Here is a 24,897-nt window from a genome sequence, read left to right on the forward strand (position 1 = left end):
CTTTAAAAAAGATATGGGATGTGATGTTGGGCCTGTAGTAGAGCCTCTGGGAAGGGGTGGCTAGGAAAGTTGCCTTCCTAGTCACTGAGCTGAGAAGCACTGGCTTCCCCAGGCTCCAGTTCCAAACTGCTGTCAGGCCTCACTCCTGGTCCAGGAAAACAAAGGCCCTGTGGGCGGGGACTAAGGAGCCACTAATTTGCATACTTTTCAATGATAGGATGAAGTGCAGGGTCTTGCATGTACCTGTGCGGGCCAAAGACTCTCCCGCCGAGCTGCAGCCCCAGCCTTGTGTTTTTGAGACTGGGTCTCATTATGTTGTCCAGGCAGGCTTGAAATCGGAGAGCTCCGTGACTCAGCCTCCTAAAGGCTGGGATTAGCAGCAGCCTGTGCTACTTTTACCCTTCAAGAAACTTTTAACGAGTTCTCCAGGGGAATCCTATGCACATCCGTGCTTGACTAGACTGAGTTAGATGGGGACTTGTTGGGTATGCATTTCACGGTGATTCTAGCGTTATACAGAGAGCTGGGTTAGATGACCTTGGAGCCTCCTAATTCTGTGGATCTTTAGCACCAAGTGTCTCACATCTGTAGGTGAGGAAGAATCACCCAAACCACCTAGTTCTCAGGAGGACTTAGAGAACCACAGCTCATCATGTGTTTTCCTGATTGGACCAATGGCAGCAAGTCTGTGTAGTCTGACTGGGCATCTAAGATACAGGAAAAGCTGTTACCCATGGAGGTGATAGCCAACAGCTCTACCAATCTCTCTCTCTTCTCTCTCTGTCTCTTTCTCTGATCTGTCTTTATTTTCTCTGTGGCTCTCATCTCTCTCTCTCACTGTCTCTTTCTGTCTGTCTCTCTGTATCTCTCATCTCTGTCTCTCACTGTCTCTCTGTGTCTCTGTCTCTCATCTCTCTCTAATCTCTGTCTCTATCTCTCTGTCCCTGACTTCTGTCTCTCTCTGTCTTCTCTCTCTCTAGTTTGTTCGGGGAACTCGAGGAGAAGAAACCCATAATAAGGAAGCAATAAACAGGTCACAAGTACATGAGCAGTCATGAGTGTACCCCACCACTCAGAGTAAAGAGAAATAGAATGCAGGCCAAAGTTCATAACAACAGATGCGCACCAGAAAGCAGGGTTCCCTAAGTCCTGGGGGAGAATCATTTTTACTTACAGTGGTCTCTTCCTTCTGGCCTGAGAAGTCCTCGTAGATATGGTGACATTTATTCCCGACTGTGAGGAAACCAGCAAGGTTAGTGGAAGGAATTCCCATGTACCACCTTACCCAGTTCCCATGGCAACCACAAGCTGGGCAAAGGGACCCTGGTGGGAGAGAGGCCAGCGCTTGCCCAAAGGGTAGCTTCTGCCTAGCGAGCTCCCAGGTACCCAGCATTGTAGTGTCCAGGGACTCTAAGAAGCCAGGTAACCTGGCTGCCCACGTTTAATCCGTGTAGACTTGCACTCCCTGCAGATTCCGGATTTTAACATCAGATTTAACTATAATCTGTTCACTGGTGGGGTTACACGTAGTAAGAGGTTGGGTTTCTAGTTTCCTGTGTCCCAAGCCCTCAGCGTGAAGTGCAGCATTTCCCGTGAACACACCCTCCCCACCCTTGCTCCTGGAATGAGAATACATGTTCAGAGTCCAGGCGTTTTGCTGCTCCTATTCTACCTTCTAAAAAATGTCAACAGCCACCCAGCAAACTGATCGTACAAACAACATTTAGGAAATGAGCATATAGAATTTCAAATTTTTTCTCCTCTCCAAGGATTTTTTCCGAACTTGAAAAGAATAATGTTCATTAGCTCAGAAACGTGGGCAAGCCAAAGATCCATTCTCACAAAATAAAACAATAAAAAAATTAAGATGAAAAAGGTATATCGGGCTGGAGAGATGGCTCAGAGGTTAAGAGCACTGACTGCTCTTCCAGAGGTCCTGAGTTCAAATCCCAGCACCCACATGGTGGCTCACAACCATCTGTAATGGGATCTGATGCCCTCTTCTGGTGTGTCTGATGACAGCTACAATATACTTATATATAATAAATAAATAAATCTTTAAAAAAAAAAGGGGTTGGGGATTTAGCTCAGTGGTAGAGCGCTTGCCTAGGAAGCACAAGGCCCTGGGTTCGGTCCCCAGCTCCGAAAAAAAAAGAACCAAAAAAAAAAAAAAAAAGGCATATCATCCAAAATTCTGGCATTCCTTGTCTTCAGCAAATGGATGCAGAGTTGAGGTGCCTATGGTAAGCAACCGGAAGCCCGCTGGTATGCTACCAACCCCACGCTGCTCCCCATCCCCTGACCCCCTTCCCAGGTCACTAGGACACCTTGCCTTTCAGGTCAGTTTCCTGGTAGGCAAAACAAACAGGATGGGCTCACCGTTCTGGGCTTTTTCTCGAGCTTTCTTTAGGTACAGGACCACAAGGATGACAAGTCCAAGCGCTAACAGAGTGGCCACAACCACCCCAGCAATGATGACCTTCCACATCGGCTTATCTGGAGAGCTTTGGAACAAAGATTAGTCAGGGAAGGAGAGTCAGAGCCCAACACACCCCCTGCCAAGAAAATCCCCCCCCCCCCCCAGGCCTGCAGTTCCCACAGGCTCTCCCCCCAAAGGTCTCTTCCGAGGTCCCCTGCTCAGCTGGGCAAGGGACTGCTTTCATATGCGGTGGGCCTGCCTCCTAAGTCCTTCAGTCTCCAGAACAGAGTAATAGTGCTAATGCTACAAGCCATCATTCGCATTCCTGTTTCCATTGTTCCTGTCACTTAGCTTCCTTTGGGACTCCGGAACTTGCTAGCTCCAGCCTCCTTCTTTCAGGAGCCCTTGTACCCACCCTGTGGCTTTACCTCAGCTCTCCTCTATAAGACACAGTCAGCTCCCAGGAGAACCAGAAGACCTGACAAACAGCTCTGCCAGCTAAGTGCATTCCAATATGTCCTACTTTGGTTTAAAGAAGGACCTGGAGGAAGACAAGAGCTTCCAGGTCCAGTTGTCTTGTAGCAGCCAATAGGGAAGGGGTCTGAATGTCAAAGCCATAGAGAAAGAGGAAGTGAGTTCCAGGACATCTCAGCTCAACTCATTTCCAGTTTAATCTACTTAGTCTAGGAGCGATGTGCAGGAGCCTAGTGCCTACTGCCTTCACGGACGGATGCTGGGTTTGAAGAGAAGTAGGTGGCAGAGGCCAAAGGCCCAGGGCCTAGAAGCCCATCAGCAGGCATGGAAAGATTCCAGGCCATGAGACTCAACACAGCTTCCTGACAATAGCCCTGTTCATACTGAAGGACAAGACAGGGCTGGAATAAAGGCAGAGGTAATGACAACAATGTAGTCACATGGCTGCCTACAAGAGAGTAAGCAAGGGGAGATCCTTGCCATTCGCACCGCAGTCTACTCTCACTGTACTCCAGGAGATGGCAGTGCTCGATGGAGGATAGCTATGTCCTTCAGAACATCTATTAGTGTCTGGGGACATTCTTAACGGCTACATGTGTGTTCAGAAATACACAAGTGCCATTGGCCACTCAAGGCCAAGGACACGGCTCAATATCTTAAAAGGTGCAGAACACCTTGACAAAGAATTAGCCTGCTGCAAACAGCAAGAGTCTGGGCTAGAGGCACAGGCCCATCACCCCAGATACAGGAAGCTGGAGCAGGAGGACCAACAGTTCAAGGCCAGCTTGTGCAATGGAGTGAATTAAAGGCCAGCTTGGGTTATTTCGTGAGACCTCAATCTCAAAGACAAGAGTGGAAAGCTGAGACCGCAGGATAGTCATAAAGTTCCTGCCCCGAAAATGTGAGGTCTCAGGTTCAACCTGCAACTTAGAAGATAGATAGGTGGATGATAGATGATAGATAGATAGATAGATAGATAGATAGATAGATAGATAGATAATAGATAGATTCATGATAGATACATGATAGATAGGTGATAGTAGATAGATAGATGATAGATAGATAGTAGATAGATAGATGATAGGTAGGTAGATAGGTAGATACATGATAGATAGATAGATGGTAGATAGATAGATAGATAGATAGATAGATAGATAGATAGATAGATGGTAGATAGATAGATAGATAGACAGACAGACAAATATGGAAATATTATGGTGGTGTCATTTCACAGATGAGAACACTGAGTCTATATAAAATGATCAGAAGTGACCATCTGGCTCCATCCATCCTGTGAGAGTTGGTATCTATTGGAGTGACAGTTAGTTGGAGAACTCTAGTTAGGAGAATGAGAGGAAACCCAAGACTGAGGACAGGCCAGGGAGCCTGCAGTACCTGTCAATGACAGGGCTGTGGGTAGAGGCCAGGGCTGTCGTCATCCGGGTGGTTGTGTGTGGGGCTGAAGCTGTAAGAGACCACAGTGAGTACAACATCTGTCTTTGTGCCTCCGCCCCCCATTCACCCAGTACTGGAAAAGGAGGAACCTGATACATGACCCCGGAGCCGACAAACTAGGACGCAGAGTAGCAAGATCCACTCTCCCTGCACAGAAGGCAATGCTGTGCTGTGAATGGGGCAGGAGTTACCTCCCACGAGAAAGCACAGGACACGTTACTGGAAATGAGGCCTCTCACCTCCAGGGCCTCGTCTGTTTCCTGTGATCTTTTATCTTATGAGCTTTGATACTTTTAGTTATGTGTATGTGGTGGGGGCAATATGTGCTGGTGAGTGCAGTCCCCATGGAGACCAGATGCCCTAGAGCTGGAGTTCCAGACTGCAGGGAGCTACCCAATGAGGATTCTGGGAACCCAACTCAGGTCCTCTGGCAGAGCAGCAAGCATCCTTAACCACTGAGCCATCTGATCAACCGCCCCCCACCGTGTTCTTTTGTAAAATGTGTCTTTATATACACATGTTTGTGTGTATGCACGCCTGTGGAGGCTGAAGGATAATTTTAGCTGTCTTGATTTCAGGTGTAATCCACTTCATTTTAATTTTATTTAATCTTTGAGACTGGGTTTCCACTCGCCTGGACTGCCTGTGAGCCTCAAGGACCGTCCTGTCTCCACCTCTCAGCACTGGGATTACAAGCACGAGGCTCCTTGGCCAGCCTTTTCTTTAACGTACCTTTGGGGATTTGAACTAGGGTCCTCAGACTTGCCCAGTTCCTCAGGCATTGCTGTGATAAGACACCCTGCCCGAAGCAACAAGGAGAGAGTGCGTCCACAGTTCAGAGTCCAGTCCAACACAGCAAGGCTACAGAAGTCAAGGCTTATGCGAGTTTGAAGCAGCTGGTGTATCCAGTGTCAAGGAGCAGAGAACAATGAATGCGCTCAGCTCGCAATCCTCTTTTTTTCTTTTTTTTTTTTTTTATATTGCATCCCATATCCCAAGCTTAGGGAATGGTGCCACCCACTTTTAACATGGGTCTCCCCACCTCAAGCCAAGATAATCTTTCACAGCTGTGCTGAGAGGCTTGTCTCTCCCTGATCACTCTAGGTTCCAACATGTTGACAACTAATCACCACACAACTAATTAATCACCACAAGTGGCGAGCATTTTATTTTCGGGGTCATCTCCCCAGTCCTGTGTTCGCTATGTGTGGATATGTAGAAAGGTCAACACCTACTACTTCCTATACATGGGATGTGCCTGGGCCAAAACTCTCAGGAAAATAGCCTCCAGGTACCCATTGAACCAAAGTGCGGGTCATTTGAGGCACCAGGGAAAGCCTGGGACTGGGGGTGTGAATTTATGAACATCAAGTCTGAATGCAAAAAGCCTTAAGCCACTGCAGTGTTCGGCATGAAATACATGGGAGACTCAAGAACAGCAGCCGTAACTCACCACTGCCTGAGAGCTCAAAGGCTCTCACTTGTCAAGGGCAGAACCAGGAAGAGAACTCATGTCTGCCAGCCTTCCGACTAAGCCTCAAGTCAGCCTCACTTTCTACCTGTCTCCTCTGGGTCCACATCTTTCAGTGCCCTGCCCATTGGCTATGGGATCTCTCCACCACCCCATGGAGAGGTTTCTGATAGGCTTACAGGTAAGAGATGTTCAGGAATGGAAGGTTGCGAATGCTTGGGGGAGCCTTAAGATCCATCCAAAGACACAGCTTTCTGTTAGCAGAAATGCAACAGAAGTGTTTAGAGAAACCAGTAAGAACCAGCCTGAGGCTAGGAAGCCTGGGGCTAAACTAGGCTCTGGCTTTAATCAGCTGGCCGCCTTGGGAAAGGGACCATTCTTCTCTGCACCACATTTTAGCTACTCTAGCAGTGGTTTTCAACTTTCCTAACACTGTGACACTTTAATACAGTTCCTCAGGCTGCGCAGACCCCTAACCACTAAATTATTTTATTGCTACTCTGTAACTTTAATTTTTTTTAACTTTTATGAATTATAATGTAAATATCTGATATAAAGAATGCCTGATATGCGACCCCTGTGGGGGTCACAACCCACAGGGTGACAACCCCTCTACTAGAGGACGCAGTTTCTTGAGTCCTCTCCAATCTCGAGCCTGTGTCTCAGGAAGGCTTGAAAACGACATAGAAAGGGGAAGCTCACCTTTTGACACCACCAGGCGGATAGTTTTGAGAATATTGATGACGTTTCTATAATTTCCAAAGAACCCACAGTGATAGATGCCTGAGTCGGCCGTCTTGAGCTCAGTCATGGTGACATTGAAGAAGCTGAACCAAGAATCTTCCTGGATGGAGAATCTTAGCTTCCTGGCACCTCTGCTGACACTCGACGCTAAAGGTCGACAAGTGTCCTCTGATGTTTTCTTACACCAGGTCTTCTCATAGAAGTGGTATCCAGGATTATACTTGCATGTCACAGAAACAGTCTTGCCCTCCAGTGTTTGAAGTACCTCTGGGTCCTGTGCCCAGGAGCCTGGGAATACACGCTTCGTGTCAGAGCCCCATCCTCTGCAGCAGCAGGAGAAAATAGGCTCCCTTCTCAGGGGGTGACCCCTCTTTGTGTCTATGCTCAGACTTTGCTTTCAGCCAATGGCTGGCCACAACCTCCCATGTATTCTGCCTTCCCAAGCACAGAACCCCATTGTGCACACCTCCTGCCCCCTGCCCTCTCCTCAACCCGGTTCCTTCCCTCTGTCCTTGTCCCCTGTCCTCACCTGAGGCCAGGAGCAGCAGCAGCATTGAGGAGAGCAGGTATGTGGCCTCCCAGGCCATCGTTCAGTTCTCCTCCTCAGCTAGGGTGGGAGCAAGAATGGAGGGATGCTCTAAAGAGAGGAGAGCAGTCCTGGGCAGGATTCAGGAGCCACCACAGCCAGTCCTGCATGAACTGCTGAGGAAGCCGGAGACAAGCTGTGGACAAGAGGGAAGCTAGGCAAGGCCAGTGTGGTCCTGTGTATCCTCCAGCTACAGGCTTTGAGTCTAGGTCCCTGTACTGAACTAGGTAAAGGCTCTCAGAGACTCTGTGATCTCCTGCCTCATAAGGCCAGGGCTGAGGGCTGAGAAAGCCTGAGGAAAGTGAAGTAAGAGGATGCTCATTTCTCCTCCCCCTAAGAGAATGCTCATTTCTCCTCCCCCACCCCCATTCTCCCACTTCCTCTTCAGCTTAAAGTCTCTGTTATCCACTCAAGATGGACCCACTGAAGGTAGATGACAGAATTAGAGACCCTTTGGAGACCTGGCTAGAACTCCAAGTGTAGCTGGCCCTCAGGGGTCTGAACCTTTTGACCAGCCCTCCTGTCCCATGTGGAGCAGAGGTGATGAGAGGAAAGGAGATGACATTTACTCTCAGGAACAGAAGAACAAGGGGGCGGGAAGGAGCCTGGTCAGGGTGGGGGATGGGAAACCTGGGCATGGAAGACTTCAGAATGGAGCCCCAGGCCCCGTGTCACCCCCATACACCCAGCTCCCCGACATGCCACACTCACTGCTAAGAAGTCGATGTAGCCATCACACACATTTTTAAACGAGCTGTCACAGGACAGCGAGATCTTCAGCAGGTAAGGACACTGGCTACCAAGACTGAGAACCCGAGATTGAGCCCCAAGACCCACAGACTGGAAGGAGAGACATCGACTCTCAATCCGAGTGCCCTCGGTTCCACACAAAGAAAAGCTGAAATAAATCCACCTTTCATTACATGAGCTGTGGAATATCAGTAGCTACAGGCTATTCCCAGTTATCAGATCAGTAAGGGGAAAATCAGGCATGAGGGTGCCTGACTATCACCCTAGAACTTGGGAGGTAGAGGCAGGAGGATGGCGAGGTCAAGTTTATCCTTGGCTACACAGCAAGTTCAGTCAGGGTTGCATGAGAACTTTTCCCAAAATAAACAAATAAGAATAAAATTAAAAGTCCTTTAATAGTGGGGAAACCTATAAATGGCAATGCAGTGTTTCAGGTAGGATGCCAGGGAACAAGGGTTGATCCAGATTGGCATAGGACTTGTGAAGGGCTCTGGGGAAGAAAGGGACAGAGGAGTGGGTAGTGGTGTCTGCACCAAGGGAGCACAGGTCACCCTGTGGGGAGGTCTGAGAGGTGGGAAAGCCTTTGATCAGGTTGGCAAAGGGGTTTCAAGCCTTGAGGTACCAGTGTCAATCAGTCGGTGGCAAGGCAGGGTGTCTAGAGGGAGTTGAGCATTGACAAGGTGACATTCTGAAGGGCTATCTGCGGTGACTCCTCACCACTCCCACTATGGAACAGGAAGTCCAAGGCTGCTGAGGGCAGACCTGGCAGCATCCTTCCCAGTAAGCCTTGCAAGGCACGCATTCTGCAGCCACTATGTAAACTCTCCGGGAGTGCGCACAGCTGTGGCCACAGGGTTACTTCTCCACTCTTAGTGCACAAAAACAAGCAAGCTTGTGCAGGGGTCTTCAGCCCCTGTTGCTTCTCCACAGCAGGCAGCATTCCTGGCCTCTCTGGTACCCTTGATGGCTGAGCTCCTCCCAAACCTAACTCTACTGGCTCTGCTGGAGCTCAAGAAAGAGAGGCAAGAAGAAGAAGAAGGAGACTGGGCTGGGGTTTGAGAAAAGAGAAGCCATGCAGGCTGCAGGAGCTGAGGAATAGGTGTCTACAGCACTCCTGTTCCCAGTGTCCCTACCATGGAGTCCCCAAGTGGGGAGGGATCAGAGTGAACAGCTCTCATGTGTTGCAGGCTCAGAGCCCCACCCTCATGTGAACACATGTGAGGGGTCGAGGTTCACTGTCACACTCTCCTATCTAACTTCTCCTTCGCTGAAGACCTCCATGCACCCACCAGCTGGCCCAGTCCTCGTCTCCTCTGTCCATAGGTCCTTTGGAGGGCAGCCTTGCCAAGGTCCAGACTGTGCAGTGTCTGTGCCCATATCTCTGTAACCTCCAGCGGGCATCACCCAGCTCCTGACGACAGCCCATGCTCCGGGCTACATAGAGCATCCTCCTCCACGACGCCTGAGCCCCATCCTGAGCTTGCAGCATCTCCACGGCTCCTCTCCCTGAAGGACTCAGGCTCTTCCTGCCTCCTGTACCAGAGCTCCTGACCCTGTGTGAGGGGCTAATGCGTAAGCAACTGCTCTGTGCCTTCTCTTCCTCAGTCGTTGTCAGACTGAGGCCAGAGCTGGCTGACTTCCCTTCCCTGCCTGCCTCTTCCTCTCTAGATAGTGAGGTCTTCGTGTGCAATTGACATGCACACCCACTTGCCCTAGAGGGTGGTGTGTGGGGGACTTCTCTCCGTGTTCCTGTCCAGAAGAGGACACGGCATCAGAGAGGGACAGTGACTCATTGTAGTCACACTGACATGAGAGGCTGCCGTGGGGAGTCAAACTCAGGCCTTGATCTCAGGTCCACTGCACGTTAACTACTCACAAGGAGATCACACTGAAGAGGACACTGTAGTGGTTTGACTGAGATGGTCTCCATAGTCTCAGGCACTTGAACTCTTGGTTCCCAGTTGGGAGCGCTGTTTGGGACAGATTGGGAGGTATGGCCTTGCTGGAGGAAGTGTGTCATAGGGACTTTGACACTACATCCTTAACCCTACTGTGAGTTCCCTCTCCCCTTCTTGCTGTGGTCCAGCCTGCTGAGTGCTGCCATGCTGCTCTGTCAGTGGGGTCTCGGCTCTTTAGAAAGGTAACCCCAAATCCATGCCTCCTTCCGAAAGTTGCCTTGGTCATGGTGTGACACGGGCCAGTGGACTTCAGGACCAGGACTGACACAAACGAAGAGGAGAGGGAAGCTGGCATCAGGAGGTCTTGCAGAAGCTGACAGCTAACTCCAGACTCATTTATTAGTAACAACAGCAGTTGTATGTGTGTTGCAGAGTGGGAATGGGACAGTCAGCAGAAAGCTCTCCTGCAATGGGAGGAAGTCAGCAGGAAGCTAATCACACAATGTTGCCTAAAAGTAAGACAGGACATCAAGAGTATCACAGAGTGAGCACACAGTGGCACTGGGACTCATAACCACAGCTCCTTGTGCGGAAGAGTTGGGTCCAAAGGACCTCTGAGAAAATCACACCTTCCCCTAGGCCCTGGCCCCAGGGTATTGATGAGTTTACTAGGCATTTCCTAGTGTTGGATAAGGAACTCCATTCCTCCTCAGTGCATTAGAGCTTCAGGGAAAGCCTTGGATCAGCTGGCTCCCACAATGGTGTTTTTTCCCAGTAACTGATAATCCAGCCACCATCACAGAGCCCCAGCACCCCTATGTTGAGGATAGAAGCAGGAAGAGAGGGGATTAAGGAAGCTGACAGTTAGCTTTAACTGTCAACTTGACACAGCCTAGAGTCTCCTGGACAGAGTCTCAAATGAGGGATTACCAGGTCAGACTGGACTGGGACATGTGTCTGACCATGTGTCGCATGGTCTGGGTTGTCAGTTGATATGGAAGGCTCCAGTCCACTGTGGGAGACACCATTCCCTGGGCAAGTGGTCCTGAGATGTATGAGAAAGCTAGCTAAGCACAGGACGGCAAGCGAGCCAGCAGACAGTGAGCCTCCATGGTCTCTGCTCCAGTCCCTGCTTGACTTCCTGTCCTGACTTCATTCAAAGATGGGCTGTGGCCTGGAATCAGCCCAGTAAACTCCCTCCTCCACAGGCTGCTCTTGGTCAGAGTGGCTGGTTTTTGTTATTTTTTTTAAAGATTTTTAATATTATGTGTGTACCTGTATTAGTTTATATGTTTATGTGTGTGTACCTCTAGTAGTTTTGTATATGTAGCATGAAATACTAAAAAGCAATCCTCACTATGCTGGCATTGCACCGGCAGCCTGTTCTCATCTCGGCAGAATCTCTGGCAAGAGCTCTGAAATCTCTCCACCAGACTTGCTATGTTCCCATCGGTGGGTCACTGCCAAGCCAGCCCCACGCTTCCAAATTCCCAAGGCCCTTTGGGGTGCACTTCTTGCAAACCCACGCTCTGTTGCCTTACCTTTCTCTCTGGAACTCAGTTGAGTCACCACGTGAAGGAAAACACCACACAAACTTAGTTCAGAAATAACAGGTAACACAATCGCTGGGCACAGCAACTAACATCCTAATTTGTAAACCATTCTAAGTATAACTCCTCTGGTGGCAAATCCTGGCAGATTGGCCATCTAAACCAGGGGCCTCTTGTTAGCTCCTGTCTTCCAAGCTCTCCCTGTCCAAAAGCAAGACACCTTTTCTTGCCTCTCCTCTTCTCCTCTCTGACACGGAAGTCCCGCCTACTCCTCACCCAGTGATTGGTTGGTAGAAATCTTTATTCATTAGGGGAAGGTTCACAGGAAGTCACCTGAGTATGTGATTCACTCCTCATCCCAGGCAGCCCCTCCTGGGAAGTGGAATTAGCATCAAAATACAAACAGCACCAGGGCTATCCACAGCATAGCTGTAATCATTTATATGTGTATACATGTGTACCTGTAGTGATTTATATGTGTACGCGTGTGTACCTGTAATGGTTTATATGTGTACATGTGTGTACCTGTAATGGTTTATATGTGTACATGTGTGTACTTGTATTGGTTTATTTGTGTATATGTGTGTACCTGTAATTGTATGTGTATATATGTGTACCTGTAATGGTTTATATGTGTATACATGTGTACCTGTAATGGTTTATATGTGTATGTGTATGTACCTGTAATGGTTTATATGTGTATACTGTGTACCTGTAATGGTTTATATGCACCGTGTGTATGAGGTGCCCAAGGAGGCCAGAAAGGGACATCACAATGCCCTGGAACTGGAGTTACGGAATGAGTTCCCAGGAAATTGACCCTGGGCCCTGGCAGGAGCCATGAGCATGTTAAGCAAGGGCTGTCTTTGCAGCCCCTTGTCAGAGAGTGTTAGTCATAGCAGCAGGAGGAACACTCAACTGTGCCTAATGAGCATCAGGACAGGAAAGAACTTCAGGGAAGCATCTCCAGGAGACGCTTGCAGCTCACATAGTGCTTATGTCAGTCATTGTGTCTCCAGTCAGTCTTTTGAGGCAGGAATTATTGTCCCCTTTCATAGGAGAGGGAACCGAGGTCCAGACAGGGTTAGTGGCTTGGTCAGGGTCACACGGGCACCACTGGTCCTTGTGCCCGACCTCTCTATCACCTGTTCATGAAATGGCTGTCAGGGACTATGAAGGGACAATGGAGGTTCAGGACCAGAATAGGGGTGGGACTTTAGAGGCAGTGTGAGTTAATCCTTCCTTGTTACCCACTAGGGTGGTGGCTCTATACAGATGTTTGCTAGTCAGAGGTGTGCGTGCGTGCGTGCATGCGTGCGTTTGTGCGTATCCCTTTCTGTCTCCTGACTTTACACCTTCGGCCCTTCCTCTCACCTCAAAGCCATCCTGGAGCACACCCCCAGCTGTGTCACCCACCTAAGGGTGATGTTTGCTGTCAGGATGTCCCTGACTCAGGGCTGAGAGTGTAGATGTTTCGCTTGGCTCCAGGGACCTTTCTATGCTCCATGGACAAGTGAGCATCCCTGCTACGGGGCAGTTCAGCCCACAGCCCGCAGCCCTGCTCTACTCTGGACCAATGATCTAAATAGAGGGCAAGTCTGAGCCATTTGGGCTCTCTTCTCTCTTCTCCTCCCCCACCCCAACCCCTCTCCCCACCACCGCACACACACACTGTGCATGGGTGGGTGTGTGTGTGTGTGTGCGCGCGCGCGCGCGCGCGTATGTGTGTGTCTTTGTGTGTGTGTGTGTGTGTGTGTGTGTGTGTGTGTGTGTGTCTGTGTGTCTGTGTGTCCATGCACCCATGTGTCCATGTGTCTTCCTATCTTTCTGTCCTGGAATCTGATTTGTCACTTTCCTGCTCCACTTCTATCTCTCCTGCTGTTTTAAGCAGGGCAGCTCCATGAGCTCTTTTCTCAGAAGTGGCCTTGCTTTAGTCCATGGCCAACCCCAGTGTCTTGAGAATGGTGCCCTCTAGATGAGGCTAAACACCCATGGTTGAGTCTCTGCCCTCAGTCTCCCCCATGAGCTCATCGTTGAAACATGGAGCAGGAACTCGAGTGGGGAAACCCAGGCTTTGCCTTGATCTTGGGAGAGAGAGGATGGCCCTTGTAGCTGAAGACTGTCATGGTCCTGAAAGGGATGGCAGGCAGGAAACAAGTAGAAACAAGTGTGACCTGTAGGCTCCCAGGTCAGAAGGGACCAGCAGTCACAGTCAGGGAACATCAGAAGACATGTGGTCTTGATCAGCTCTGCTACCAATTCTTCTGTGGCCCAGGTCTTAGTCTTTGTTTCTTCTCATCCAGAACAGGACTCTAGAAACACTGGCTGCTCCGGGGGGGTCTCCTGAGACCTGATTCTTGTCTCCAAACGTAAGAGGTGTTTGAAGTGAACAGAGGGAGCTGAGGACATAGTGACCATGGTAAAGGGAAGGTAGCTCCACTGTCCTCCTGCCCCAGGGCCATTGCCTCGTCTTTGGTCCTCTTTCAGCCTTCTGAGCCCACTGGAAACAGATTCCGAGCTCACTGAGTTATCTTAGAGCAAGCAGGCTTCCAGAGTGTCTCTGGTCCTTCAGGAAGGTGTAGCCAGGATTTAGCATAGTTGCTGTCCAAGTTGTATCCTATAACAAATAGGGAGAGGTGACAAAGGGCTGTGCCCAGCAGCTCTCAGTGACCCAATTCTCCTGGGTGACTCTGCCCCTCTCTGGACTCTGCATGTTCCTTCATCCCCTTAAGAAACATGGAAGGCCATTCATGCCTGGCCATAGGCAGAGACTCAGTGGTGCAGTCTTTAGACTTGGCCCTGGGAGGCCAGGGCTGGCTATACTCACTTCCCATGTGTCTCTTCTTCCAAAACCCATAGGCCACGACCAGCAGCATAGGTGCTGGAAGAAATGTCAGCACCACCACCATCACAGGTCTGTGAGTCTCCTGGGATCTGAGGAGGCAGGACAGAAGGGAAGAATTAGCTTCAGGCTCTCCACCTTGATCAGAGAACTTGGGCAGCACGAAGCACAGACCAGGCACACAGACTCACAACACATCCCTCCAGATAGATGGCCTCTGTCTCTCCCTCTCTCCCTCTGTCTGTCTCATTGTCTGACGTTCTCGCTCCCTGTCTCTCCGTCTCTGTGTGTGTCCCTCTATCTTTCTCCCTCTCTGTATCTGTCTGTCTCTCTGAGGACCAGATGTGGGAAGAGAAAGGAAACATCAGAGTCCCAGGAAGCATGTCACCTGGCAAAGGGAGCATTTCCACTTGATACCTCCCCTCCATTCCTTAGAGAAAACAAGGACACTACAAAGTGAAGATTTTTGCCTCCACGGTGACTGAGGAGTCCTCCTGCCCCCCTTTGTCTTCTGTAGCAGAAGCAGCCCTTTTATGGGTCACTGGAGCCCTTCATGCTATCCCCTACTGACCCAGAACAAGAGTTGCCATGTCACCGTCCCTTGGCCTTGAGTGGGCATCTGACAAGCGCTGCCTGTGGGACGATGTTCTTGTGTGCACAGTAGAGGCTGCCTTGGGCATGCTTTGCCAGCCCCCTTCCATTGTCTGTCCCCTTGGCCCAGCCCTCTCTTCTCCTCTGCATCCATCACTCTGACCTTTGTCCCCATGGCTCTCCATCATGATCCTTTCTATCTCCCATAATCCCATTCAGCAACAGGCCACGCTGAGTCGCTGGGAGGAGCAACAGAGCCAGTTAGAAGCAAGAGTGGCCTCTTTGGGTCTGTTGGTCTCTGAATGCTGTGCTTGGGCCATGCCTGATAAAATATCACATAACCTGTTGGGGGTTAACTGGTGGCACGTCCCCGTGGTAGACAAACTGCTACTCTGGTGTCTGGTCATGGTGGAGGTGGTTACTGAATCAGCCAAGAAGGGTCTTGTATGGCTAGGAGACACAGTTGCCGGCTGGGACTCTGTGCTCCTCTCAGTCTCTGTAATAGTACCGCTGGTATCGGCGAAACTGTAGCGTGTCACAGGGGTTGGCGCCGTGGTCCCTGAGGCCAAGGTGTGGAGTCCAGATGAGAACACCGTCACATTAGTTGTGAAAGGGTCACCAGTGTCTGACATGTGGACTTGGCTGGTTGTGACAAATTCATCCATGGGAGTGTTAGCAAATCCATCCTTGAGGGTATTGGTAAGATGTGTGGGAGGAACGTTTCTCTCCGTTGTGAGGGCTAAGGGACCAGAGAGGAAGAAATACTAGATTAAGTCAGAGGCTTGCGTGTGAGAGACAGGATCTCTAGCCCCCTCAGATGTCAGGACAATGGCAAGAGCCTGCCTCTTCATGACTGAGCTTAACTTCTGGTTGTCAGGCTTGCGTCCTTTCAAGGGTGACAGGAAGGAGGGGGCGTGTAAGGGAGGGAGACTTTGGAACAATCTCTTTAGCCTCCCCTATCAGGTTGCTCCCAGAGCACAGCTCTATCTTCCTTCCTAGCTCCCTGCCCTTTTCTAGGCTCTTCTCAATCACGAGCATCAGAGAGATCCCCTTTCATATTACATGAATGTGTGTGTGTGTGTGTGTGTGTATGTGTGTGTTCCTGTGTGTGCGCGTTCCTGTGTGTGTGCGTTCCTGTGTGTGTGCGCATGTGCCACAGCACACGTGTGGAGGGTAGAGGACAAGTTGCAGGAGTCAGCTCTGTGTTTCATTATATGGGTCTTGGGGCTTGAACCTGGGTATGTATGACGCCTGAATTTGTTAACTGGTCTCCATATGCAGATGCACACACATGCACGTGTACATGCACATTGAACTTTGACCCACTGAGCCATCTCATGGCCATTTTTTAAGTTTAGGAGATATTTTTAAGATATGATGTTCTATAAAGGAAGCTGCCCCATAACTGTCAGATGAGAACTAGAACTGGGGACAGAGAAGGGCCAAGAATCCGAAATTCCAGAGGAAACTGCAAAGAGTCTAACACCTTCCTCCGGGTGCACTAAGATGCACAGGCAGATCCTGCCCCTTCAGGGGCTCATCCCAACCCTTTACTGCCAGAAGGAGCTGGGGGCCTGAACAGCATGCGGGAGCTGCAATCGGGAGCTCTTGAGTCTCTGTAGGAGCAAGACAGAGAAAGGCTTCCAAGCCCTCTACTGGACACAGAAAAGACACAACCTGAAGCCATCAGACACTCTGCTGGTAGGCCTGAGCCGTTGCCTGAACACCAATTTGGTGAGGCAAGAGATAAAGGAAGAGGCCAACTTATGACTAAGACTCTCGTGGCAAGGATACCAGAAGAACCTTCCAAAGGGGTTTTCGGGAGACTAGAGTTTAGACATTCGCATTCTAGACTTTCAAAGCAAGAAAGGACTCAGCCAGCAGAGGGGATTCCCATACCCTCTAGCTAAGTCACACCACTAATGATCTTTCCTCATTTCTGCTCAGCACACCAGTGTGGGCGAGGGAGAGTCAAGAAAGTGATCATGAGGAAACAAACCATCCCCACCAAAACGGAAGGAGCTGGGCAGGAGAGCACCTCCCCTACCCCCAACCCCCTTCCCGGCAGTTGCCTGGGCTACAGGGCCTGGTCGTTGTGGGTGGAGCACGTACAGTTATTATAATTATAATTGGCTGAGGCTTGCATGATTATTTCAATTTTTGTTTATTTATTTGGGGGTGGGTACACACTTTCTTGGCCTAAGTATGATGGAGAATTTTCAGGAGTTCATTCTTTCCCTCTACCATACCAGTCCCACTGACCCATCTCCCCACTAGCAGGAGATTTTTTTTCTTCCAACTGAAAACACTGGCAAAGTGGAAACCTCCCCCAGATTATCTGTAAGAAGCAGAAAATGAAGACCTGGAAGGGGGCGGGGCTCTCAGTCAGTGGCGTGCCTGCCATGCAGGCATGAATCCCCAGAACCCAACAAGGTGGCACATGCTTACAATTCCCATGCTGGGGAGACAGACAGGGGGCTCCCTGGAGGATCACTGGACAGACAGCCTAACCTATTTCACAAGTTCCAGGCTAGTGACAGACTCTGCCTCGAAGTAGATAGATAGATAGATAGATAGATAGATAGATAGATAGATAGATAGATGTAGATAGATGAAAGAATGGGTGGCAGCTGGGTTTGACACTGGAGTTTGTTCACAGACCTCCATATGCAGATGCACACATGTACACATGTACACACACATACCTGGACTGACACATATATGCAAACATGCATGCAAAAATAATACTAAGAGAAATGATGGGAGAAATGACGATAAAAAAATAAGTCCATTTCATGATGGCATCGCACTCCCCCACATGAGGACCCGGAGTCAGTTTTACCTACTTCTTGGGTTGACTTCAAAATGCAGAGCAAAGAAATGAAACTCAGCCCCACAACTGAGAAAGAAAGCTCTTGCTGGTTCAGACCAGGGAGGATGGAGATGCCCTCAGGTGAGGGGAACAGGAGAGGGCTGGTGGCTAGTGGTGTAACTGTTGGTGGCTTTCCCCAGACACTTGAAGGCTCCTCACCCTTTCCTGTCTTCACCCGGCATCTCCATTCAACTCTTCTCCCTTATTTCTGTACACAAGAGAGAGATTTTACTGGGGTGTGCTGAGGGAGACCCCCTTGTCATTTAGCCTCATCCCCAGATCTAAGCAGTGACCTTCGAGTGTCCCTGACTGTCTTTATAGAGACACTTTCAAGTGCACACCTCAGTTCAGCCCCAGTCACTAACACTTCAACTGCCTGGGTCACTTTCCCCCTGGGTCCTAGGAAGTGCCTTCCCATGACCAAATGGCTCATGATTCCTATTTGATAAATACTACCATCTCCTAGCTTCTGATGAGTCAATATTCTCTTCCTATCTCCCACTCGAGCAAATCCTGTACTCACTCCAAAATATACAGAAAAATCTGAAAAAGAATAGAATTGAGTCCATCTATTGCACACACACACACACACACACACACACACACACACACAGACAGACATACACACACACATGGGATGGGGAGGGAGAAGGGATGTGAGGGAAGGCACACACACACACACAAAAAAAAGACATGACTTGTTCTTCCTGTTGAAGTTAGAGTCAGACCCAGTTCTATAGTGTGGAATTCAGGATAATTCAACTCTGCGTGCTTAAAGCCTAAACAGAAACAACACATTAGTCTGGGGTGGTGGTGCACACCTTTGGTCCCAGCACTTGGGAGGCAGAGGAAGGTGGATCTCTGTGAGTTCAAGATCAGCCTACAGAGTGAATGTGGACAGCCAAGACTACACAGTAAGACCCTGTCTCAAAACAAAGAAACAAACCAGAGCAGCAATTACTCTAAAGCTTACCGTTGTCCTTCCTTGTCCCCTAATCCTCCCCCCAAGCCCCAGTCCGAGAGACCAGTCACACCAATTCTCCTTCTGCAGGCCTTGTTGTGTCTCACCTCAGGGCCTTTGCACATAAGGTTCTCCCTGCAGTTGCTTGTCCAAGCATAGGTGAGAAAGCTGTCATGGGGGACCCTGCTGAATGCTCGCCGGCCCTCTGATGCTCACTGAATCCTTGACTGAGCGACTCTGCAGCTCGCCATTGATTTCTAAGGACATCTATTGTGCCGTGCAACCATTTGTCTGGATTGGCCTGTTCCTGTCTGGCATCTCCCACAGGGCAGGGCTGAGGCTGGTTTTGTTCGTTATGATATTCCCAAAGCCTATATATAACAGTGCCTGTCTCACCCTCCAAGCTCAGTGAATAAGTGGCATTCGGATAACTGCCTAAAACGAAGTAGAGTCCAGCGTTCCAGTATCGCTCTGCACAAGGGCAAGGTCAGAGAAGCACAGAGCTTGCCAAAACCCATTTTCTTTGTCTGTGAAACTGTAACAGGAAGATATGCATAGCTAAGAACTATCGTTATACTATCCCACCCATCCAGGCCCTGTGCAGCTCTGCTCACCTGGATACACTTCCAGCTGGAAACCCACCAAGGGGTAGAGATTACCAGCCGTGTTCCGCATACACCAATATCGCCCGGAGTCCTGGACTCTGAGAGCCTCCATGGTGATGCGGACTACTTTGGCCTTGGTATCATCCCGCATAGAGTAGCTCGGACCCCTCACCCAGCTCCGGGTGAAGCTGTGCTCGCACTTCTTCCTCTTGACTTTGCACCAAGACTTGGCCTCGACGAGGTTCCGGCGGTTCTTGTAGGAGCACTGCACAGACAGAGTCTCCCCTTCACGACGTTGCACTTTCCTGTACAGTTTCTCACTGGAGGAACCTGGGGAGACAGGGCTTGCTGATCAAGGTCTGCCGAGAAAGAAGACATCTTAAAACTGGAAGCTGGGGGTGAAAGGAGAGGAGGATGCTGCCCTGACTTTCTTGGAGCTCAATGTGAGGCAAGAGCACAGCTTAAGACAATCTGCACAGAGAAGGACCGGAAAGCACAAACTACTGAGGCCATGAGAAGGTCCAGTATCCGGAAAAATGATGAAGAACTATTTCTCCCAATAACTGTCTTTCCTCCTCTTTTCTCCCTGCACTCTCTCCTTTTTGTCTTGTTTGGGGTAGTGGGGATCATCATACCTTGTACCTCAAGCATGGTAGGCAGGCACTTTACCTCTGAGCCACACCCCTGCACCCTATTGAGCCACACCCCTGCCCCTATTGGATCTATTTTAAATAGCACTCTCCATGGTACTTAACTTTTAAATACCCTATTTTAACACACAGATTAAGCATGCTGCACACACTTAAGCCCTCACTGATGAGCCAGCCAACGGATTCTACTGTATTCACTGCCCATCCAACTCTTTGACATCGGGACTTGACTTTGACATCTATAGATGTACCAGGCAAGTCATGGCTGTGCTGGGATGCATGGGGCCTGCAGACCACAGACTGACATGGACGGGAGAGTCTCTGGTCTCTATATCGAGGAGGGAGATGTGGCTCAAGTCTGTAACAACACGAGGGAGACTGAGGTAGGGAGATCCAGAGTTTAAGACTAACCTGGGATACCTAGTGAGTTCAGCCTGGAAACAAAACCCCAGCTCTAATCTGTACCTGTGATGCCAGGGATGGGATGGGTGTGATGGGAGGGACTGGTGTGCACACACATGTGTGTATAGCACAGAGGGGGGAGGGGGGAGGGGAGGGGGAGGGAGACAGAGAGGGAGAGAATGAATATAAATGAATGCATGAATGTGTTCTTCGTCCTTCAAACTCCAGACTGTCGAAGAAAGAGCAGAACTAGTGGTTGGCAGGGCAATTCAGAAGACAGTGGGAGGGAGAGGATACAGCCAAGACCCAGAAGCCCCACTATCTGCCCTTGTTTCCAAAACGCTTGTCACGGTAGCTGAGGCTCTGAGGTCTCTTCTTCCCTTGCCAAGTGAACAGAACAGAACAGGCCTCTCAAACTCACCTCAGCTCAGCCCAGGGTTTTGAGAACCTTCTCCCTACAACGTGACAGAGGTGGGAGTCACCTGGAAGAAGCCTTTTTGGGATCCTGGGTTCATTTGTGCCCTCATTTTCTGTCAGTTAGTGAAGGGTGGGTTTGCCAGCCCTCACCCTGCCCGGAATGGAACAGGAAGTGGTAAGCGGTTGCCTTGGCAGCAAGGAAGGCCGAAACCAGTGAGCCCTTTGTAGAGTTGCCTTGGGTTGGGAAGGGCCTTTTGAGGATTGGTTCGCTTCTCGTCAGAGCAGAGGGACCAGATATGGCATCAGCATTCCGAGAAAAACAAAACTTAAAGTGTGCAGACCTGATACAAGAACTCAGACCGGCACCAGTCAGACAAAGGCCAAACCGAGGTCATTTCTGTGAGGAAATGAAGTGTTCATTCTCTACACCAAGGAAACCCATTAGATAAAGACCAATATAGAGGATACAGCGACACCTTAGCCTGTCTAAGCTCTGCCTGGGGCCAGATATTAGCAGAAGACATTCTCACTGGTCTCTGGTAAAGACCTGCCAGTCAACCCAACCTCCTTCCCCCAACCCACAAAATATTAAGAGAGTGGAGCAAGAAAAGGCAGTGTGGGGTAGACGGGGGAAGTGGTCTTTCTCTTCTACCAACCCCCACCTCTCACCTGAGTCACAGCCCTGTAGCCATAGTAGCAGCAGCAGGAACAACAGGAACGTAAGAGGCCATGGCGCCATCCAGTTGCAATGTCAACGTCACCCGGGAATCTAAGGTCAGGACCCACACTGTTCCCAGGCATACCACCTGACCTACCAAGGTTTGAGGCCAGGCTCTAAAAAACACTGCTGCCTATTTGGGGAAGTGAGCCAGTGCGGCAGGCACACAATACCCAGTAGAGCCTATCACAATTGTGGGGAGAGAAAGTGAGGGCGGGAGCTGTCTGTTTCCGCCCTCTTCCTCAGAACTTCAGGCAGGTGTGGCTGCTCCACCCTGTCTTGGGGCCCCTGGGCCAGAGAAAACTCCAGAACCCCACAACCTCTGTGATTCTCTACAGAAAACCTGGTCCATCTGGGCTGTCTCCTCTTCCAAAGCAGCAGGTCCACCCAGGGAATTGGTGGGGAGGTTTCTGGAGCATTCTGTAGAGACTTTATGAGATCTTCTGGGTTCTGAGATTCAGGAGCAGGTGCTGTCTGGCAGGCCTTGACACTCCTTCACAAGGAAGGTCTTTAGTCTGGTAAAATGGATTCCTTCGGTCACCCTAACCCTCCTCGGTCCAGGCTGGCCACATCAGTCACTCCTGCTCACAGTTGCAAATAACCTCTTAGGGACTCACGTGCAGGCTTATTTTTGTCATGGGGGGAAAATGCAAATTTTGACACACACACACACACACACACACACACACACACACACACCCCACAGGATTTCTCCCTTTCCCTATCTACATATTTCCCTGACTCTGGCCCTCCAGTTTCTAACTCACCCAGCAGCTTGCTCTAGCCTTCCACTGCTCCAAGGTTCCCAGGCTTCTTGCCCTGCTGTAAACCTTCCCATCCCCCACCTCCTCTCAAATCACCCGGCCTTCACAGCCCCTCCCTCCCCTTGTTCTGCAGGCTTAGGCAGCACTGAGCACACAGTCCTGTCTCTTCAACTTCCTCCCCTCAGCCATATCTCTCTTCTACAGTCACCCGGCTCTAACTGAAATGACCCAGCATTTGGCCCAAGACTCCACCCATTCCTCTGTCTCCAAAGAATCAAAAGACTCTACTGACATCCAAGGCCGCTCTTGTGGATTACGGAGGCTCAGGGGAGCCCATGATTATGTATGGGTTCCCTCTAACTTGTTTAGGACACTAAACAAAAAGTCCTGTCATTTGCATAGCCATAGTAGTTACATGAACTTGAACTCCCAAATCCCAGACCAAAAGAACTGTAGCTTTGCTCTCTTCAAATTTCTCACGTTTTAACTCATTAATTAATTAATTAATTCATTCATTCATTCATTCATTACTTCTTACAGTGTGCTTGCTAGGCATGGCCCTGGACACTAATGGGAAGAGGAGGAGGCACACCTGTCACTGAAAGGGTTCTGATGTGACATTCAGAGGGACACTGAGACACATTATCTTTTGGGGTGAGAAATGTATTTAATGCTGTGAACAGAAGTTCCTGGAAAGATCTGCACTTGATGGTGAACCTTCTACTGACTGACTGACTGATGGACTGACTGAGGAGAATGTCAGGCAACATATTCAGGACTCTGCTGTCTGATTGTGAATCCCATGCTGCTCCAAGCTCCCCCCACCTTGGCTGCCCCACCAAGATGGACAGTATCCTAAACTGCCCTCCAAACCAATGAAGTCCACTGGCTCAGCAGGTAAAAGAGCTTGTAGATATGCCAAAGGACCTGAGTCCCATCCTCAGAGTCCCTTGTGTTTGCTTTCCAACCCCAGAACAAACAGCTGAGGTGCAGATCTTACCAAAGTAGACCTGGCCTCTAAGTTCTCCCAGCATCCCTCAGTCCCTCCATGGCATACCCCTGCCCTCTACCCAGACCTTACCAGCTCAGGGGCTGGGCTGCCCTTCCCCCATAGAATTCAGACTTTTTGGTCTCTTTGGCCCCCTTTTCTCCTCTCTTCTCTTTTTCTTCCCGCTCTGTTCATCTCTTTCCCCATGGAGACTTCCCTGGCCTTTTTTCTTGGGACCAATGAATTTGCCCACCCAAGAGCAGCTTCCCAATAAACATGGTTTATATACTCTAATCTGGCTTGAATTGGTTCTTTTCACCAGCAAAGAAATGACTTATGAGACATGATGGAAGGAAAGAACTGACTCCAGTGAGGTGTCCTCACCGTCACTCACACAGACACACATTCACACATACACACATAGACATACACTTACACACACACACATACACATGTGCACACACACATAGACATACACACACACACACACGCATGCACACGCACGCACAAACATATACACACACTTTGATGAGGTAACCCTGAGGAAAGGTTAACTTTGCAAAATTCAGTTCAATGAGCAAAGAGAAAGAATGACTACTTATTGAGACCACATCTATTACTCTCTGGTTAAATAGATTACATTTTTATTATAATGATGCCATTAGTTTTTAATTCTCATTGTTCTGAGACAAGATTTCATTTACCCCAGGACTAAACCCTCTGTGTTGACAAAGATGATCTCGTACTTTAAGCAGTAAGATCTTTGCCACGCGTGATGGTGCAAAGAAAAGCAGGTCTCTGTGAGTCCAAGGCCAGCCTGGTCTACATAGTGAAAATCTGTCTCAAAAATAAATAATAAATAAATAAATAAATAAATAAATAAATATTCTCTCTTCTGGTGTGTGTGTGTGTGTGTGTGTGTGTGTGTGTGTATGTGTGTGTGTGTGTGTGTGTAATTTGATGTCTGTGAGTGTTTTGCCTGCGCATATGTACTCACACTGCGTATGTGCCTGGTGTCTGTGGAAGTTAGAAGAGGGCTTTAGTTCCCCTGGGTGAGATGCTTGTAAGCTACCATGTGAGTGCTGAGAATGGAACCCAGATCTTCTATTGAGCCATCTCTCTATCCCTTTAGGGTCATTGTTTTTTTAAAGACTGCTTCAGTGATCACAGAGAGCTTGGAAGAAGACGGTCCATAGACAAATTATCTTAGCCCTTCCTGATAGCTGTTTCTTGCCCTCCTCAGTACGTGACCTAATACCTTTGTGACCAAAATATATGTGCAATGCACAAATAGATGTGGCCTTCTCCTCGGCATGGAAAGGGCTAGGAGTGTGGCCAGGTAGCATCTGAGGCCCCAAGCTCAGATCTCTGCACTTTGCAGTGACCCTCCTACCTGCAGTTTTCACCACTATCTTTTAAAAGTGCCTTCATGTTCAGTTTTGCTGGTTGGATTACTATAAAACGTCATGGAGGGGCTGGAGAGATAGCTTAGCTACCAATTCACTTCCTGTTCTTTCAGAGGACCTGGATTTGATTCCCATCACCCATGTGGCAACTTACAAGCATCTCAACTCCCGTTTTAGGGTATCTGGCTTCCTCTCTGTGGCTTCTGACGGTAGTAGGTACACATGCATATGGTGCACATACATGTATGATGGCAAAACAACCCCCTCCACACACAATCATTCTAAAAACTGCACGGAAACAGGTTAAAACATGCTGAAAATTTGGGGTTACCTA

At 49.4% G+C, this 24,897-nt stretch overlaps 2 protein-coding genes across 5 annotated transcripts in view; both read right to left on the reverse strand.

Moving 5' to 3' along the window:
• B430306N03Rikl (RIKEN cDNA B430306N03 gene) overlaps positions 1–7,502 on the reverse strand; it is an 8,945-nt gene extending 1,443 nt beyond the window's left edge. The window contains exons 1-5 of one of the 2 annotated variants that reach the window (XM_006244483.5): positions 7,093–7,482; positions 6,522–6,851; positions 4,289–4,358; positions 2,380–2,504; positions 1,175–1,233 (exon numbers count right to left, since the gene is read on the reverse strand). In XM_006244483.5, the coding sequence (XP_006244545.2) occupies positions 1,175–1,233; positions 2,380–2,504; positions 4,289–4,358; positions 6,522–6,851; positions 7,093–7,150 (642 nt within the window). In that variant the 5' untranslated portion in view covers positions 7,151–7,482. Of the gene's footprint in view, positions 1–1,174; positions 1,234–2,379; positions 2,505–4,288; positions 4,359–6,521; positions 6,852–7,092 lie in introns of both variants that reach the window. The other variant, XR_005489029.2, reaches the window with a different exon arrangement.
• Positions 7,503–11,630: 4,128 nt separating this feature from the next.
• On the reverse strand, positions 11,631–22,320 carry Treml2 (triggering receptor expressed on myeloid cells-like 2). 3 transcript variants are annotated; one of them, XM_039084467.2, is made up of 7 exons: positions 22,173–22,320; positions 21,357–21,920; positions 20,692–20,725; positions 19,228–19,548; positions 15,123–15,519; positions 14,175–14,281; positions 11,631–13,964 (listed from the first exon to the last, which is right to left on the reverse strand). In XM_039084467.2, the coding sequence occupies exons 4-7, from the start codon at positions 19,367–19,369 to the stop codon at positions 13,867–13,869; spliced, it is 744 nt and encodes a 247-aa protein (XP_038940395.1). In that variant the 5' UTR covers positions 19,370–19,548; positions 20,692–20,725; positions 21,357–21,920; positions 22,173–22,320; the 3' UTR covers positions 11,631–13,866. The 3 variants fall into 3 exon arrangements, with proteins under 3 accessions (XP_038940395.1, XP_001059150.1, XP_038940396.1); XM_001059150.8 differs by lacking the exon at positions 20,692–20,725; XM_039084468.2 differs by lacking the exons at positions 21,357–21,920; positions 22,173–22,320 and adding an exon at positions 20,838–21,342.
• Positions 22,321–24,897: the final 2,577 nt, after the last annotated feature.

The sequence above is a fragment of the Rattus norvegicus genome, chromosome 9 (assembly GCF_036323735.1).
Source record: "Rattus norvegicus strain BN/NHsdMcwi chromosome 9, GRCr8, whole genome shotgun sequence".
Taxonomy (NCBI): domain Eukaryota; kingdom Metazoa; phylum Chordata; class Mammalia; order Rodentia; family Muridae; genus Rattus; species Rattus norvegicus.

Excerpts from the sequence above, each read along its gene's own strand:
- Treml2 (XM_001059150.8), bottom strand. The coding sequence starts at position 21,426 with ATGGCGCCATGGCCTCTTACGTTCCTGTTGTTCCTGCTGCTGCTACTA. Across the intron at positions 14,282-15,122 it reads CACCAGTTAACCCCCAACAG|ATCCCAGGAGACTCACAGAC; the intron begins GTTATGTGATAT and ends CTGCCTCCTCAG. Across the intron at positions 13,965-14,174 it reads GAAGAAGAGACACATGGGAA|GATACAACTTGGACAGCAAC; the intron begins GTGAGTATAGCC and ends TATTTGTTATAG.